Genomic DNA, 18,029 nt, shown 5'->3' with positions numbered 1-18,029 from the left:
TTACAAACATAACCTTTGGCTATAATTGTGCTGGGAGGGCTTTGCTCTCCAAGCTGGGACCTGCACATGGCTTTGCCACTACAGGATCATGCCCTCTCATTAGTCTGAGGCTTAAACCTGTCCAAACACTGTAGCTGCTCTCCACAGCTACCACATTGGGCAATGCAGATCTAATGCTTTATACTTTTTGAGATCCTTCCACATTTATATTCTCTCGATTAAACTGCATAGGTATTGTCACTGTAGTGTTCACTATTCATTGCCTATCCAGCACCCATTCTCCCATCTCCCCTTCCCATTAGCACACTTATTTTCCTTGGAACCTCAGGGCTTCAGGGCTGACCTCATCCCTAGCTACCGGAATGTGCTTCAATCAGATTTAATGTAGTGACCCCATACTAGGAAATGAGATCCTAGAGAAAGTTTCCTAAGTCATCTGGGAAAAAGTTTCTTTATCTTTAGTAGAGATCCGTAGAAAAACACCTCTTCTCTCTCCTGCTAGAGGTGAACTAAGAAGTTGTACCAACAACCATCCCACCAACTGAAGGGAACAAGCCATAAATAGGATGAGGCCAATGCCATTGACTGCAAAAGATGGAACCAGCCTTGGTCCTTGATGACAATGCTGAGCTTCTGGATCAGCCAGCAGTGAAGGCTGCTCTAACTCTAGATTTGCAGTTATGTTTTTTATTCCATAGCTGCTATATTATGCCATCTCTAATAATGACTACAGGCAACATAAATATACTGAAATCTGTGAGCATCTTTTGAAGCATTGTTTTTCCTTTTCTTTGGAATTTTTATTGTTTCCCTATTGCTACTAAAATTCCTCACTGTTTGATTATTATTCCCAGGTCACCTTCCCAAACATTCTTGTTGGTTTTTCTTCTTTGAACACCAGGCATTAGAGCAGCTATTTCTAGTGCTTCTGTCCACTGCTTCTAATTTAACTTCCCTCTTCATTACAAAAACAATGTTGTGTCTCCCATCCTTGTCTATCTGGAAATTAGTTTTTAATCTTTCTAAGAATTTTTATTACTATCAACAACAATAAAAGTAGCAAATAAAGCAAAATATATAATGTTTTTAGAAACATTCACAAGTTTTACTGTATGAATAGTACCCATTAGTCATTAGTTACAAGGCGAATGGGTAGTTTGGGAATAAAAAACACCTGGGTTCATTTTTCTCAGTACCATTTACCAACTGTGAGCCTTAAAGCAAGTTGCTTACCCAGAAAATAAAAAAAAAAAATAAGAAAATTTTTAAAAAGAGATAAATACCATGTACTATGAAGATTTTTGTCAAGACTAAAAACCAGTTAAAATATATGTAAAACTCTTAAGGACAGGATTTATACCTCGATTTTCTGATTCCAATTCTAGTGTCCTTTCCACTTTATTATAACTTTACAACTTCCTTTCTTCAATCACAATAATTTATTGAATAGTTGCTATGGTCCAGGAAGATTTATCGACAAATATGGCAGTTTACAGTGAATTAGACAAATAAATGGCTATTAACAAGAGGGAGGCCATTTACTTTAGTGGTTCATCATGTAGGCTATAAAATCAGACAAATCTATATTTGAAAGTCAACTCTGCTTTTTGTTAACTTTCTTACCTTGGAAAAGCTACTTAACATCTCAAAACCAACTTCTTCATCGGAACAAGGCGATAATAATGTCCCCTCAAAGTGTTGTTGACAGAAAAAAAAAATGTGATTATGTCTGTGAAATGATTAGCTCAGTGCCTGGAGTAAAGTAAACAATTGTCCACTGTGGGCAATAATCCTCATTGCCATAATAAATATTATGACAATTGTAAATATAATTGTGCATAATTAAGTGCAAAAAAAGTACGCACAGGAACTATGGAGTATAGAGGAGGGGGCTTTTGAATCAGTCTCCAGATGTAGGGGGCTAGGGGGACACTGTCCCCTAAAAAAGCAGATACTTCTGGAGAGTTTTGAAAGACAAAGAGTTCATACTTCTAAGTGTGAAACTGTGAATCATTCTAGGAACTGCAAATAGATCTTTATGACTGAAGGTAAGGATCCTGGGGGAGAAATTGAATATGAGTGGTAAATGTGGACAAATCCAAGATTTTAAGGATTAAATTAAGGACTCTGAAGCCTTTTAATCCAGGTGAGAGGGTGCTAGACAGTAACATGCCTGAGTTCCATGTTAGAGAGGCACTGTGAACACACCGGGTTTTGCTGAGGCTCTTTCTCTCCTCTATAATTTTAAGAGAAAAAGATGAAAGCAGGTTTGCAAGGATGCACTGTCCTCGTGCTGAAAGTTTTTAAACCATCAAAACACATTTTCTAATTTTGACTGTAGTCAAACACTTTCCCACTAAGGAAAGGGAACTCAATAAACAGTTTTATCTATCTATCTATCTATCTATCTATCTATAGATAGATATCTATATCTATATCTATATCTATATCTATATCTATATCTATATCTATATCTATATCTATATCTATATCTATATCTATATCTATATCTATATCTATATATATATATATAAAAAGCCTAAGTGAACATTACGACCAGTCGACCGCCACTTGACGGGTCGACTGGTTGCTATGACGCGCACTGACCACCAGGTGGCAGACACTCAATGTGGAAGCTGTCCCCTGGTGGTCAGTGCACTCCCACAGGCAACTCCCCCCCCCCCCCCCCGCCCCCGCCGTGGCTGGCCAACCTCCTATGGCCTCCCCCGGCTGGCTGGCCTCTATTGGCCCCAATCGGGACTGGGCAAGATGGCCCCGATCAGCCTCGATAGCCAGCTAGGCCAAGGGACGCCACCCATGCAGAAATTCATGCACCAGGGCTCTAGTTTGTTTTATAAATAGTTTAGTAAAAAAGAATAATATTTGTGAATCATACTAGCTAAAAAATGTTTGCCTAGTAAAACTTGACCACTGTGTGTAAATATTCTAAGCCTGGACAGACAGAACCGGATGAAATTGATGCCACACCTTTACAGAAAACACGAAATTATACTATCACAGTGAATGAGATCACAGGGTTTTGTAGGACAAGCAAAAATTCTTATCACCTTCTATAGAAATATTCATAATATGATCTGTAGAAACCCAAGCTCCTAAAAAATCCAGTCGATTCCTGAATCAACAGAGATTCTTCAGGAAATCTTTAATCACCTTGACTATCTAACCCTGCCAGTTTCTGTGGTTATTGACTATTCTCAATCAATCTGTTGGGGGTTTTTTGTACATTTTCAATGACATAATTTGAAAATGTTTTAATAAACTAATAAAAAAGAGACAGAGCATTATAGCATTAAATGATTAGGGAAAACAGTCTAATTATTTGAATCTTAGTAGATACAACTGAAAGATGGAGATAAAAAATATCCAACTGATCAATAATTGTGAAGATTAAATAAGATAATATACGTACAGGGCTTGCCCTGGCCAGGTGGCTCAGTTGGTTAGAGCATCATCCCGATAGGCCAAAATTGTGAGTTCGATCTTCGGTCAGGGCATGTACAAGAAGCAACCAATGAATCTAATGAACGCATAAGGAGAACAACAAATACATGTTTCTCTCTCTCTCTCTCTCTCTCTCTCTCTCTCTCAAACACACACACACACACACACACACACACACACACACACACACACCTTCTCTCTCAAAAAAAAAAATCCTATGTGAGATAAATGTGGACAAATCAAAGATTTGTCCCTAAGTAAAGGACTTAGGGTAATTCTCAAGTACTTGCATAGGGTAGGCATCCTGTTGCTTTGTGAGTCTCCAGCTTCTTCTCCTTCCGTCTCACTGCCACTCCAACGCCCCTGTAAGTGACATGAACACACACACACACACACACACACACACACGCTATATTACTGTTACAATGCTTCTAAAAATTAATTATATGGTAATAATGAGCCCCCACCTTTTATATTAATACGTTAATTTTGAAATACTCCTTCTATGTATTCTAGGTGGGAGAGAAATCCCAGCATTTACTTCACACTATCACCTCTTAGTTCAAAAACAAGATGCTGCAGGTGCTTGATCCTTCTAGTGACCCCTTGGCATAGCCCGGGGGTAAAAAATCCCAAGCTAAAGCAGCCAGGTTTGCACCCAGGACTTTGACTGTTAAGAGATTGAGAGTGACCCCAAGGAGAGGCAGCTCTTAGATGTCAGATTCACCCAGCAGCATGCAGCAACTGACGCTCAGCGTCCAGAGAGCCTGGGTCCCACCTGCCTTCCAAACTGGCCCGCCAGCTTTCTGTGGCCCCCGAGCCCCCAGTATCCTTTCCTCATGTGCCCTTTGTGCTTGGATTCTGGTGTTTGTGACCAAGGACCAAGTTTAGGGAAGAGACGAGCTCTGAAGTCAGGAGATATTTCCATACTTCCTAAAACTGACCTATAGCAATATTTAATTAGAAATAGATGCTAGGAAAAAAACAAACACCCACATTTCAAAATGTTCCCTAATGCCTTTTATAGAACAATAGCTAACATTAAGAAATTTATTTCTGAATCCAGGCAAATCCTTAGTCTATTCTTGGAGGAAATTGCTACCATTAAATAAATTTAAACGTCTGCCACCCAGTATGTTGGCTGTTACCACATCTACTGAGAAAGCTGCCAGATTACCATCAAACCCAGACTATAACTCACCCTTTATGGAAAAAGAAAGAAAGAACTTTTTCTTCTCTGGTCTCCTCACTATGGTTCTAACATAGTGTGAGCTTTCAGAGCCTTATACAGCTACCTCTGTTTCATTGTAAAACTAACATTACACCCTCAACTCACTTCTGGACAATTCTCTGAGCCTAAGTCTTTCATTGTAGCTTAACAAAATGCGCATTAATCTTTGCAGATGAAGCAGGATCCTGAGACTTTGTCATGTCTGTTTCTTGTATTTACAAACAAAACAAAGAAAATGAGAGAGAGAGAGAGAGAGAGAGAGAGAGAGAGAGAAGGAAAGAAAGGTCTATGTTGAAACAGTGCTTCAAAATGACGTATTCACTGAAATAGTGTATTGCCATAAAAGCAAAATTAAAACTCCACATGCAGACTGGAAATATAAACCTGTTAGCCAAAGGCTTTGAAATAAAGACCACAGTACTGGGCCAATGAGCTGAAAAGCTACGTCCTTAGAAACAGAACCTGAACTGGGGACCTGACACAGGGCAAGAAGTCAAAGTGAGAGAAACAAAGGGAGTCCTGGCTTCAGCCTCCCACAGGGCCACCTCCCTCCTGGCAATCCCTTCAATTTAGGTGAATCCAGTGACCCCATTCCTCTTTCTTTTTTTCTTAAGCTAGCTTGCTTCAGCTTGGTCTGGATCTTCTTCTGAGGGATCATGATTCTTGTGGTATCCTATTATGCTGTGAGCAAACTTTGCTTATTTCTTTTTCTCTGTGTGACTGCTCTGATTCGTGTCTCCGAAAGAAAAAAAAAATTCGAGAAATGTCAGAATGCCTTATAACTCTGTCTCCAAAACACGTCCACTTCTCCACCCTAATCCCAGCTGCTATCCTGTCACCGGGACAACTTCAGTACCTTCTACCTGCTCTCTCCACTCCCACTCTTGCATTTCTGCAATCTACACTTCACACAGCCTCCAGAAGGAGCCTTTAAAAACATGAATGCAGCCAGGCCAGTGTGGCTCAGTGCTTGAGCATCGATCTAGGAACCAAGAGGTCACTGGTTTGATTCCCTGTCAGGGCACATTCCCAGGTTGTGGGCTCGATCCCCAATGTGCGCATGCAGGAGGCAGTTGATTGATGTTTCTATCTCTCTATCCATCTCCCTCCCTCTCTTTCTAAAATCAATAAAAACATATTTTTAAAATATATACACATAAAGTATAAATCCATTAATGTTATTCCCCTGCTTCAAACCTTCCAGTGCTCTCTTAAAATAATGTTGAAACTCCTTAGTATAAACTTGCATGCCTCAACACGGTCTTTGACCTTAATCTAGAGTGCTCCACTCCCTCCTCTCTCATTTCACTCAACTACTGGCCTTCTTTCTATCCCTTGAAGGCACCAGGTGAGGGCCTTTGCTGTTCCTTTTGCATAGAATACTCTTTCTGTAGATTGTTCATTGGTTCCTCCCTTTCATTCAGGACTCAGCTTAAATGCCACCTCCCAGAGGCATTGTTTCCTGAAACCCCATATACTAAAGTTTCTTAGGCTCCCTCTATCCCATCATGCTATTTTATTTTCTTAACAGCTTTTATCACAATCTAACTTCTAGTTTATACATCTGTTGTTTGATTTTTTTTCCTTCCATTAGAATTCATGTTCCTTGAGAGCAGGAAACTCTTCTATTTCACTATATTTCTAGCACCCAGAACTGTGCCTGACACTTAGTAGGTACTCAGTAAACAATCATTGAGTGAATGAGTGGATAAGTGAATTATAAATGGCACTCAGCTTTGTTCTTAAATTCAACATTGACAATGAAAAATAACATTGCCTTTTTTTGATTCACAACCTCAAGTTTCTCCAGGCAATCATTCGGGAGAGAACACATTTATTGAGGACAAGGGCCATGTAGCACAGCAGCATTCACACAAAGCGTTGGTTAAATGAATTAATACATCATAGCTCCTGTTCCTGATACTGTAAAGATTATTTCATGTTATTTTGCTGCTCAAAAACTTAGTGGAAATTCTTAATAGCTAATCTAGAAGTACAGTATTATATAATTTTATAACTAAAACCTATACAAACAAAGGACTAGAATTAGTACCACTAGAATTCAATCAATATGAGGAAAAGGAAAATTGTCTAATGGAAAGAACAGCTTAAGGTGAATTGGGCTACTCTGAGGTATCATGGCGTGGAGGAAAGAGCTTGGCCTTGGAATGCTGTCCTGACCATTTACTAGCTGTGTTACATTGAACGAATTGTTCAACCTCTTCCAGCTTTACTTTCTTCATTATCTGCACATGGGAGCTAATAATACCTGCCTCATATGGTTGTAAGAAATAAAGACAATTATCTGTGAGAAGGAGCCTGGCACAATGCGTGGCCTTTAGAAAATTCTTTGTGCCCCTTAAAAAGCAACACATTTCCTGTAAGTAAAGGTGTTCAAAGCTTAGACAAACTCACCAAGAATATCCTAGAAAGAGATCAAACATTAGAGGGGTTATTTCATTAAAGGACCTTTATGAACTAAGGGATGTTATCATGGGAACCCTCTTATTGCACAAATATGGAACACAAGTATAGAAAAAAATACAACTTGTCCAAGATGAAATAAAAATTCCTATTTGTAATCTACAAGGCAATCTACCAATGCACTCCTCCCTCCTTCCCCTTCCATCCCCATTTGACTCATAATATTTCTTGACATTCTCAAATATACTTCCACAAAAACAGATTTGCTTACCATTCCCAGCACACCTGGCTCAATTTTTTCTTCTGCGCTTCTTCACAGTCTTCCTCCTTCCACCAATTCTTGCTAAATGATGTCCCTCCCTTCTTTTAAAGCAACACTTACGGAATAAATGTTTTTCGTTATTAATGGCTCTACATCTTTATCTGACCTCAGTACACAGGGCTCTAATCCCCCACTTTTCTAATTCATAAGAAAACCTGAGTGATATTTTTAATACAGAAAGCAGGTCAAATCATTCCATCATTCAAAGCTTTTAGTTGCTTTCCATCATACTTAAGATAAAAATCTCAAATTCCAAACAAAAATGACAAGGTTCCGCATGGTTTGGCCCTGCCTACCTCCCTAGCTTCACCTTGAAGGCACTCTCTCTTATTCACACTAACCCATCCACCTTGCCTTCCTTCAGTTCTTCCCATCTTTCCTACATTGATGCCTTCATAGGCTGCTTTCTTCCTCAAAGTGCCACCTTTCAAGATTCAGGGAGAGGGGTGGAAGGGACTAGATAAAAGAAGGTGAAGAGATTAGTCAAAGAACATATATGCATGGTCACAGACAACAGTGTGTGAAAGCCGGGGGGGGAGGGGTGTCTGGGTGTCTGGGAGGAGGTGGGCAAATATGAGGGGGGGGGCATGAGGGCTTCTGTAATAGTGTCAACAATTAAAATAAATTTTTAAAAATGATTCATCATAAATGATATTTTCTCAGCAAGACCCTCCATAACCACATCACTTCTTACCACTTCATCAAGAAGGGGACCTCTATGACACTCTCCCAGAACACCTTCTTCTTGCCTTCCTAACTCAGATCACCTTCTCACATGTTTGCCTTTCCCTTCCAATGAATTGTCTTTTAAGACTTTCCATGTCTTCTCCCTCTAGAGAATAGAGCCAAAGGCACTCTTCATCTCACTGATTCGGAGATGTATGCCAGGGAATGCCAGCAGCTGCCCCTACTTCTCTGTTCAGGAGGTCAGAGCAAGTCATCTTGGAGCAGATGTTACAGAAGCAAGAATCATTTACTTTGGTAAATGTAGAATGAGTCAATTCACAGAAGTTTATGTGGAAAATCTTCATAATATTCCTGGTATATATTGCTGGTCAGTTTAAAAGAGGTAGACCATCCTGCTTAGGGGTCTGAGGGTCTTCTGGGGGAATAAGAGGCCAAGACCTACCCTTTCCTCCCAAGATCTGAAGCCAAGAAACTCGGAGAAGAGTGCCTTTGGCTCTATTCTCTAGAGGGAGAAGACATGGAAAGTCTTAAAAGACAATTCATTGGAAGGGAAAGGCAAACATGTGAGAAGGTGATCTGAGTACAACCCAGACCCTAAGAGCCCCAAAGGGAGGGCTGATTCTAGACAGTGTGTGGCCTGAGGCCAGCTGCCCTCTGGGTCCATACTCTCCAGCACCTAGGCTGACCTCCAGGGAATGACTGCTGGGCTTTATGCTGGGAGTCCTGGGTGTGAATTCAGGTTCTCTAATTGTGGCGTCCAAGCACAGACCCACTACAGCCTGGACAAAGACACACTCCAGCAGCAGTGGAATAGCACTGCCCTTCTGCCCAGGCAAGTCCAATCTGAAGTAGCGGAACCAAGTAGCCACAAGAAACCACAGGAATGACCCATCAGACTAGTTACGTTGGTTTCTTGGCAAGATTGTTTATTGACTGTCTGTCTAGTATATTGAAAGCTTTTTGAAAGAGGATAGCATGTTTGCTTGGCTTACCATTGGGGCTACCAAAGAGGGCACAGGTTGCATATTGCTCAATTAGGAGCAGCGTTCGCATAGGATACAGCGTAGATAGGGCCTCCTAGAATTACGTAATTCTCAGTACGTATAACCGTATAATTCAGCCCTGGTCACCAGTGTATAACCACAGTGAGCAGAGTGGCAGGCATTTAGCAATACTCAATAAATAGTTCTACAACGATTGTATAAAAGAACTCAAGATCTACTCTGTCGTACACATTTCTATGCTTCTTCCTACGAAGTCTTTGGGTATTTCCCCCCATGCAGGGATGATTTTATCTGCTTAGAGCTACAGGAAGTCAGAACTGGAGAGAAGGTTAGAGTTGATAATTGTTTTATCTCACTGACAAGGAGAAGAAAAGCCAGAAAGATAAAGTAACTTCTATCATGTGGTGGAAAAGCCAAGACCAGAATCCAGGTCTCTTGCCTTCCGGTGCCTTCATCTCTCTGTGGCCCTCACCTGCTTCTTCGGTCATTAGATTTTGTTCTTCTCACAAAACAGGAGTGCTCACTAGTCAGCGATCACTTAATCACTAACCTCCGCTACTGCCTTGGGACTGTTGAAGATGCTCATCGAATTGGGAAAATCGGAAGTGCGTGCTCTATCTGACTCAAGCAACGTGGTTGTTAGCAGGATATTACCAGGAAAATTTCATATAAGACTGCAATAAACTTTGCTGAGTGGTGAATTGCCCAAAATGCATCTAGTTTTTCACAATTTCACTTTCATTATTTTCAATATTAACGACATGCTTCTTTTTCCAAATTTTTATGAATTACACCAACAGCAGCATATTCACAACCACAGAAAATGACACTTATTACATATTCAAAAAGAGGAACAAAGGGATAGATCAAATCTACTTTCAGGAAATAGCCAAGGATTAGTGAAAAGTATATATTTAAAATTACACTTGATTTGTTTGGAATCAATAATTGCTTAAAAAAATAGACCTCCAGCTCCAAATTGACCTTTTGTTTTTTCATTACCAAGCTTTGTAAAAATAGTAATGATGTTTGTTATAGGATTTGTCCTGTACTTCTATTACATGACTCTTACCTAAATTAATAACTTTTTTATTTTTAACAAAATTAAGGTGTGAAAAATCAAGCCCTCATCTTCCACCTCTGCCATCATCTTTCATTTTTAGATTTATGATCCTTAAACACTAATCATAAAAATCAGTACTGGTGAAATAATATGTAGATTTTGAATAAGTGCCAAGATCAGCCACTGAAATCTCCTCCTTATGAATGTTACCCAAGAGAATGTCTGGGTGGGCCATTTGATGGTAAATTTATAGGCTGTGTTATTTGTAGGCTGCAAATAATATTAATGCCTTGCCAGGATCTGGCCAATCTGTGAAGTAGTTTACAACTGTGTGATTCTCATGCTGTGGTCTGAGTTAAGACTCTTGCAAACTCAATTCTGAGCTGTGAGTCAGTGGTAACAATTTTGTTCAGCCCCAACATCACCTGTGAAAATGAGGGAAACTAAGGCACAGGCTATACCCTTACGTTTGCAGAACGATCTGACCTAGGACAACAACTAGAATCACAATTAATTTGACTCAAGCATTTGCATGAGGACACATCTGAGCCTATCAAGAAGTACAGGGAGAAGGGCCACGCTGGAGAGACAGGTGACATATTTTAGATCTGTGGCAGAGGTCCTCAGAGCACAAGGTAGTGGTTACTCCTCAGGTTTAAGAAGGAGGGGAGATGGGACCCAGCACTTGTTAGATGTAGAGAGTTCACTGGCAGCTGTGAGGGGAAAGGATTCCAGAGCTGAGAGAATGCAGGAGAGCAAGAGTGATGGTGGCAGGGGAGAGAAGGAGGGATGAATTACAATACCTTGTAAAAGTTTAAGCACATGTGGTTTACCATTTTTCTTATTTTATTTTATTTTCTGAAAAGTTATATCCTCCACCACATCCCCTCCCCCCACAATGAACACTAAATAATTAAGCTGTAAAACATCACTTGTCTCTTTTCTCCGGGTTCCTGGGGGAAAGATCTATCTGAACACAAGTCAACATTACCATCCAGTAAAACACCAGAGTAGTATTCCTAATATGGGGGGGACAGTCCGAATTATTCTCATATACATTTATCTTGGTTTTCATTATAGTCCTGTGAAATGCACTGCGTAGGTGTTTTTATTACTATTTTACAGAAGAGAATAGATCACAAAAATATCAAGTGAATTATCTAAGGTCACACAATTAATTGCTTATGTAACCGGGACCAGACCCTGTCTTCTGATTTGGGTGCATAGATATTCAGTTAATAAGCATGTATTGGGCATACCTGTATGGCAGGCAATTATAGTTCCTAAAGTGGGTGGGGAACAATCAGTGCACAAGACAGATACTTTACCTAACCTCAGGAGGTCCCTTAAACAATACGTCAGTGAAGTGTAACTCAGTCTATGACAGGGAAATGCAAGGTCGGTGCTGTGTGGCCAAAGGGCTGGAGTACCCAACACAGCCTAGAGAGGATCCCAGAAAAACGAACCTGTGGAAACTTTCATAATTGAGTCACTGACCTTCCCAGCTTTTTCAAAAGAGAAAGGCCAATGAGTCACAATTATGCTACAATTCTAGACCATCCGAATTTCTTCAAATCTAATGGCTTAAGGACTGTTTAATTCTTGGCTCTCTGATAAACTCAAAATAAAAAATCTGCACTTTTTTTTTTTAGCTCTGATTTATCAGTCTTCAAGTTATATTGGCTTCCTGGCTATATCATTCAGATAATCCACTATCTTATATACTGTGTCCAAAAGCCATAGTCACTCAGAATCCCCATTCTTACAAAAATAAAATAAAATCCTAAGTTTCTCATTCTGGTTCATTGAACCATGATCCTCCCAAATAAGAAAACCTGAGAAGAACATAAATAGGAAAAGACCTTGGATATTTATTAGTCCTACTGCTGCACTTACAGACGGAAGGATATATAACTTACTCAGTGCCATGATTATCAATAGAATGCACGGCCTCCATCTAAGCTAAGCAAGCACATAAACAACAACAAAAATGAAAATAAACTCAGAGCCAGATATCCAAAATTATTCTAATTCTAATATACTTTATACTTGAGTTATTCATCTGAATGATATAGAAAACAGTGGCACTTTTACAGGACGAAGTTAAATTAGGTTATTTACCACAGTAAATAGGACATAGTAGATGTGTAAGAAATGCTTGTCGAATCACTCACTCCTTAAATCGACCATTTCTAATAGCATTAGTTCCCTCTTACCTTTCCTTCTCTGACTCATCTCTTCCCGCTGTCTCTGACCTAAGGCCTTAACCAGCCTGCAAAAGCAAGCCATGCCTGATCTTGCTTTCCCTTTTCCAACCCAAATCCACTGCAGTGCCAAACTTTTAAAAGTCCTCTCCCCTCAACGGGGGAAAAGGAGACATACGTAATACTTTAAACAAAAAAGAATTAAAGAAAATAAAAATAAAAATCCTCTCCCCTATTTTTTTAAAAAAATAAAAAGAGGTTGTACTGCCTACTGGCAAAAGAACACAAATTGCATCCTATGTTCATCTTAACTACCTCAATTTGGCCCCATAAGCCTTTTCAAACCATTTTCCCCGTGTTTCCAGTGTGCACACTCTATTTCTCTGGCTGGCTTCTTGGGCCACTCGCTGTCAGCCCTGAGTTCAAGGTATGCCATCCCACCACCTCCCAGGAGCCTACCCTGGCAAGTTTAAATGGGCTTTCTTCTCCGAGTCAAAGGCATTAATGGCATTCTATCTTGTATTGTTCTCTAATTGTTTTACTCATAAATGTGGCAACTCTGGTTCTGTGAACAGATTATAACTCCGACCAAGTTTTCAAAAGTCTTATACTTAACATCCCTTCCACAGTGCCTAAAATGTATTGTAGTACAATAAAAAAATGTAAAGAATGCTAAATAATGTCAATTCTTATAAAAGCAAGTTATAGAAGATTTTTCCCTATAATGCCAATTCACACAGCTAATCATTTCCCTAGAAACTACATTCTGAAATTTATAGGAAGTGAAAATTAGCAATTGAACAGAACATTTTAATACTATAACACAGGATTATTCCTGTAAAATAATCTAGCACATGTAGTATATTCCAGGCAAATTTCACTTGTCAAAATATATCAGGGATTCCTTTAATTAAAGTTACATCTACACTGTGAGCTCTCTTCTTGAACCGAAGCATTGCTGTCTGCATCTGTGGAGACTGAGCAGGGAGTGTGCTGGTTCAGGGTGAAAGGCAAACATTTCTAAGGCTGCTTTTATCCAGTTCCAAAGTTGCAAATGAGAAATTCTGTTCCTCAGACCTCACTTTTCACAATGTTGAGTTACTTTATTTTTACTGTTTTTAAGAGAGCTACAGTATTTGCCACACTCTACCTGTTGGGGGAATGCCTTGGTTTACAAAAGCACAAAATGTACACATACAACACCCTAAGGGTATTCCTGCTTCTGGAATCTTGGCTATCATGTCAAATAACTAAACTATTAGGCGACTGTGGTTCATACAAAAATAAGATAATAATAATAATAACAACACATCAAACGGATTGCATGCAGAGTCAACTGGCTAATTCTGAATGATGGCAAATAAAACATAAACGGGGCGAAGTCTGATGACATGGTTTCCCAGTGTATTTTCAATTTCACATCTTGCTTTTGTGAAGTTTCTGGGGAAAATAAAAAATAAAAAAGCTCTTATTTGCACCACAGATAACCTAATTGAAGTATTTATGTGGTAGGAACTTGTAGCAGTTGAGATACTTTCTTACTCTCTTCTCTCCTAAGTTTTCTAGCAGTAACAATAGAATGTTATTATAATCATGATAAACTTCCAAGAGAAGATATACTCAGGGTCCTTTTAAGGAGGGAGTTTAGATCATTAGATTAATAAAACTAACAGGGCATCTATATTTTACCCAGAGTTAAGAAAAAAGTTCAGAATATGATCTCTCACTTGAACACTGAAAATTCAATTCACTAAGTTCTAGTGTTTTTAGTCTTATAATTCCCTCACTTATTAAGAAAGCAGTTTTGCCAGTTTCTTTCCTTTGAAATAATTCCACCTTTTTATTTACTGATATTTGGAGAGTTAATTTCAACAGGGCATAAAGCAGATGATAGACCCATTTGCTTTAGTTTAAGAAGTACCTATTTTGCAAATCTTGAATTTCTCCTCTTCGATATAATCAATCACGTTAAAATTTTTTAAGTTTAATGTTTTTATGAGAACCAAATTAATAAAATGCCTGATAAAATGATGCAAACCAATATTGTTTGAATGCAGATATTATCTGAATTTAAATAAGACTTCCCAAATACCATCTGTCTTAAGAAAGTAAGTTTGGACATTCTAGGCTATGATTCTCAGAACTGATCTAAATTCTTCCTAAGGTCACCAAGCTCATGGTATTAGATAAAAGTTTTAAGATAAAAGACACACTACTGTACATAGTATCACATCTACTTAAAAAAAACAAAAACTATAAATTCAGTTAACTGTATGAATAAGCATTTTATTCATATGACTTAACTGCATTTTTTTCCAGGAAATAGTGTGATAGAGCAAACTCAAGAACGTGGGACTCAAATGATAGTTGGGAAAAATTCAGAATCTTGGTTGCCTTTAAAGTTATGTTAATTATCATAGTAAAGTGTTCATTATTTAGAACTCCTTTCCCCTTCTGTTTGGCCACCTACACACTCCATTCCTCAACCATAGAAGTAAATATGTCTAAAATTGGCGTTGGTTTTGATAAGCCATGGTGATGACATCAGCCTGAATTCTGTGACCATGCAGCAACTTGTGGGCAGTGAGGTCTCAACAGAGCTCTCCTTGTCACTATCTTGATTTGTAGCCAAGATTTGTGCTCTAAATACCAGTTAAACACAGGTATTCTGGAATATCGGCTTTGTCAAATGAAGGGCAGGTTGGGAAGGAAAAGGAACTTGTGGGTCTATTTTTAAATACAAGAGATTTAAAACAATAAGTGGTACACAACAATTTTCTTTAAAAATTTTTTAAAAATTGATTTTAGAGAAATAGGAGGGAGAGGGCAAGAGAAACATTGATTGGCTGCCTCCCACATGCAACCCAGGCATGTGCTCTGACCAGGAATCAAATTAGTGAACTCTAGGTGCATGGGATGACACTCAACCAACTGAGCCACACTGGCCAGGGCAATGCCATTGTATTTAATATCACTGAACTGGACACTTAACATGGTAAATTTTGCTACAATTTAAAAATGTATATTTTACCACAATTGAAAAGGAAAAACTACATGTGTGTGGGTTCTGAAAACCATATCCATGGGTTTCAGAAGTTTTTCACAACTGTCTAATACATTTCCAGGTCCAATATAAAATGTGTGAAAACTCTGCCAGGTTGCTCTTTCTGCAACATAGCTCCTATTAAGCCAGTCTGCTTGAGGCCTCAATAATCCTCCATTCACCAGGAATTCGTAAACAGCACTTACCCACAGAAATCTCCAGCTAAAAGTAACATAGAGGAAAGTATGATGTAAGAGTGGCTGTTAGACAAGGAGCCTGTGGCAACATCATTTGCTCCCAAACTGTGCGCCCCTGTGCGGAGCTGGGAAGCGCAGAAACCTCTACCTCCTACCCCAGGATTGGCCTTGCTCCCCGTCCTGAATAGTTGCCATCAGGGCAAGCAAAGGCTGGTGGGCAGGAGTTACAAGGCCTCCGGGTCCACGGACTCACTGACAGTTCAAGCACTTCCAGAGGGTCCAGCACCATTCCGAAGAGCTGGGGCTGGCTGCAGCCACCGGGCCCTTCACTCTCCTGCCTCCAATCTAAAGTGAGCCTATTAGGAAGGCGAGTGGGGGCTGGGCTGGGCTGAGAGAGCGCTCAGAGGCTCCAAAGCTGCAAGAGCTGTGCCTGCCTGAGGTCGCAGGTAGAGGACTTTTGCATACTGAAAATCGCTTCAACGTGCCAGAGGTATTTGGAATAAGGGGAAAACCCAGAGCCACAGGCTATACAGCTGTCATTGCCATTCTGTTTATAATGCACCCAAGAGAAAACTTTATCTCTGCACACGCACTGAACTCAGACCTGGGTCTCCTCTCTCTCTCTCTCTCCGATTAAAATGTGAGCGCCCTTGTGGTCTCCACGAGTGTATAACCAGAACCTAATGCAATGTATGGTACTTGGAAGACGCTCGGCAAGTAAGTGAGGAACTCAACTATGAAACCGCAACCAAGAAAGCACGGGCAGAAAGATCTCCCCAATGTTCTGTAGGTGCAAACACACCTCTGCAGGTGCTGTCACTTCGAGACGTCTCCGAAGTCTGCAGGTGCCCCACCCAGACTTCCGCACACCCTGGAACTACCTACCAGCAATGGTGACCAACAGACCGACAGCACGCACATGATCCCCATCAGCTGGATGGCCGTCTCAGTGGTGATCCTACCCCACTGGGCGCTGGACTGCGATGCCATGGCCTTGGCCCGGCAGCGGGATACCAAGGCCTTAATGGTGGCCAGGTTGCAGGCGAATGTGATGGTCAGCGCAGAGAGCCCCAGGAAGGCAAAGGTGGAGGCGAAGAAAAGGTTGCCCCAGTTGTGCGGGGAGCTAGTCCCGTTGCCCCCGCCCCCGGTGCTAATGAAGCACCACGTCCCGGGCCACTGGACGGTGTAATGGCCCACGCCCAGCACGGGCAACAGGGCGAAGGCGAGCACCGCCAGCCACACGCCGAGCAGCACGGAGCGGGTGGCACGCGTCTTCATGTGGCTCGCGTACCAGTGCGGCGCCCGGATGGCCAGCGCCCGCTCGATGGCCATAGCGCTAGCGACAAAGAGCGAGGAGAGGCCAAAGACAGTCATGGTCAGACCAAAGAAAGTGCACAGCCTCCCCGAAGGGTCCAGGTGCTCCCAGCGCTGCTTGGACAGGTACACGACGATGACCACGGGGCTGGTGAGCAGCTGCCCAACCATGTCGGTGAGCGCCAGCCAGCCTATGCACAGCAGGAACGACTTCTTGCGCTTGCTCTCCCGGCGCCGGTAGCTCCGCGACACCAGCAGCATGGCCAGCGCGTTGCCCACGAAGCCGGTGATCAGCATGGTAATGGGGTACACCACGGACACCGAGCGGCAGTCCTCGCCGGTCTCCGGGGAGCGCGTGAGGTTGCCCCGCGCTTCCTGGGAGCGCTCGGGCGCCCACATGCCCGGGTAGGAGTGGTTGAGACGGGTGCAGAAAGGGGCGCTCCCGTCGCCCCGGGCTTCCTTCATGTCAGCTTCGAGGTGAGGGTCCGACGGCGCCCAGAGAAAAGCAGCGGTAGCTGGCAGGCGGGGCGCGGGAGGCGGCGGAGGTCTGGAGCGACCCGGGCTGGTGCCGGGGTGGGGCTGTCTTCCATGGTGCGGGCGCAGCCGCCGCCTCACTTGGCTACATTGGCCGCGGCGGCGCCTGGGCTTTCTGGCCAAGCAGCAGCCGCGCCGTCGGCTCCGGGAAGCCTGTAGCTCCCAGGCGCGCCGAGGTGCCTCGCCCCTTCTATAAGGACGAGGGGGGCGGGGCGCCCGTGGGTGTGGGCTTCAGTGCGGTGGGAGGAGCAGGGACAACCCACTGAACGCGGCTCTCCGCTGCGGACTGAGGGCGACCCTGGCCGTGTGAGATGGGAAACAAAACCTCCAAGGGGGATCCTGTCGAAATGCCCGGCTTCTGGCCGACGCCCTGCCTGCTCTGCGTTTCCTCCGGTCTCTGCCAGAGGAGCGTCCATGGGTGGCGGGGGCCGAAATGTCTCCCTGGACTTCCCAGCCCCAGGCTAGTTGCCCAGGCGCACCGAAAGCGCCCGTCCTCCTTTTCCACCCACAAGGACTGGATCCTCCCCCTGAAGATCTCTTGTAT

The 18,029-nt window shown here is 42.0% G+C and overlaps 1 protein-coding gene across 2 annotated transcripts in view; it reads right to left on the bottom strand.

Moving 5' to 3' along the window:
• PTGER3 (prostaglandin E receptor 3) overlaps window positions 1-17,708 on the bottom strand; it is a 121,032-nt gene extending 103,324 nt beyond the window's left edge. For both annotated transcript variants that reach the window (XM_079776180.1, XM_079776181.1), the window contains exon 1: window positions 16,523-17,708. In XM_079776180.1, the coding sequence (XP_079632306.1) occupies window positions 16,523-17,416 (894 nt within the window). In that variant the 5' untranslated portion in view covers window positions 17,417-17,708. The remainder of the gene's footprint in view (window positions 1-16,522) is intronic.
• Between the last annotated feature and the right edge of the window lie 321 nt (window positions 17,709-18,029).

Source organism: Cnephaeus nilssonii, assembly GCF_951640355.1.
Source record: "Cnephaeus nilssonii genome assembly, chromosome: 7".
Lineage (NCBI taxonomy): Eukaryota > Metazoa > Chordata > Mammalia > Chiroptera > Vespertilionidae > Cnephaeus > Cnephaeus nilssonii.
Note: the sequence above shows the minus strand (reverse complement) of the source record. Positions and strands in the feature narration are given on the sequence as shown.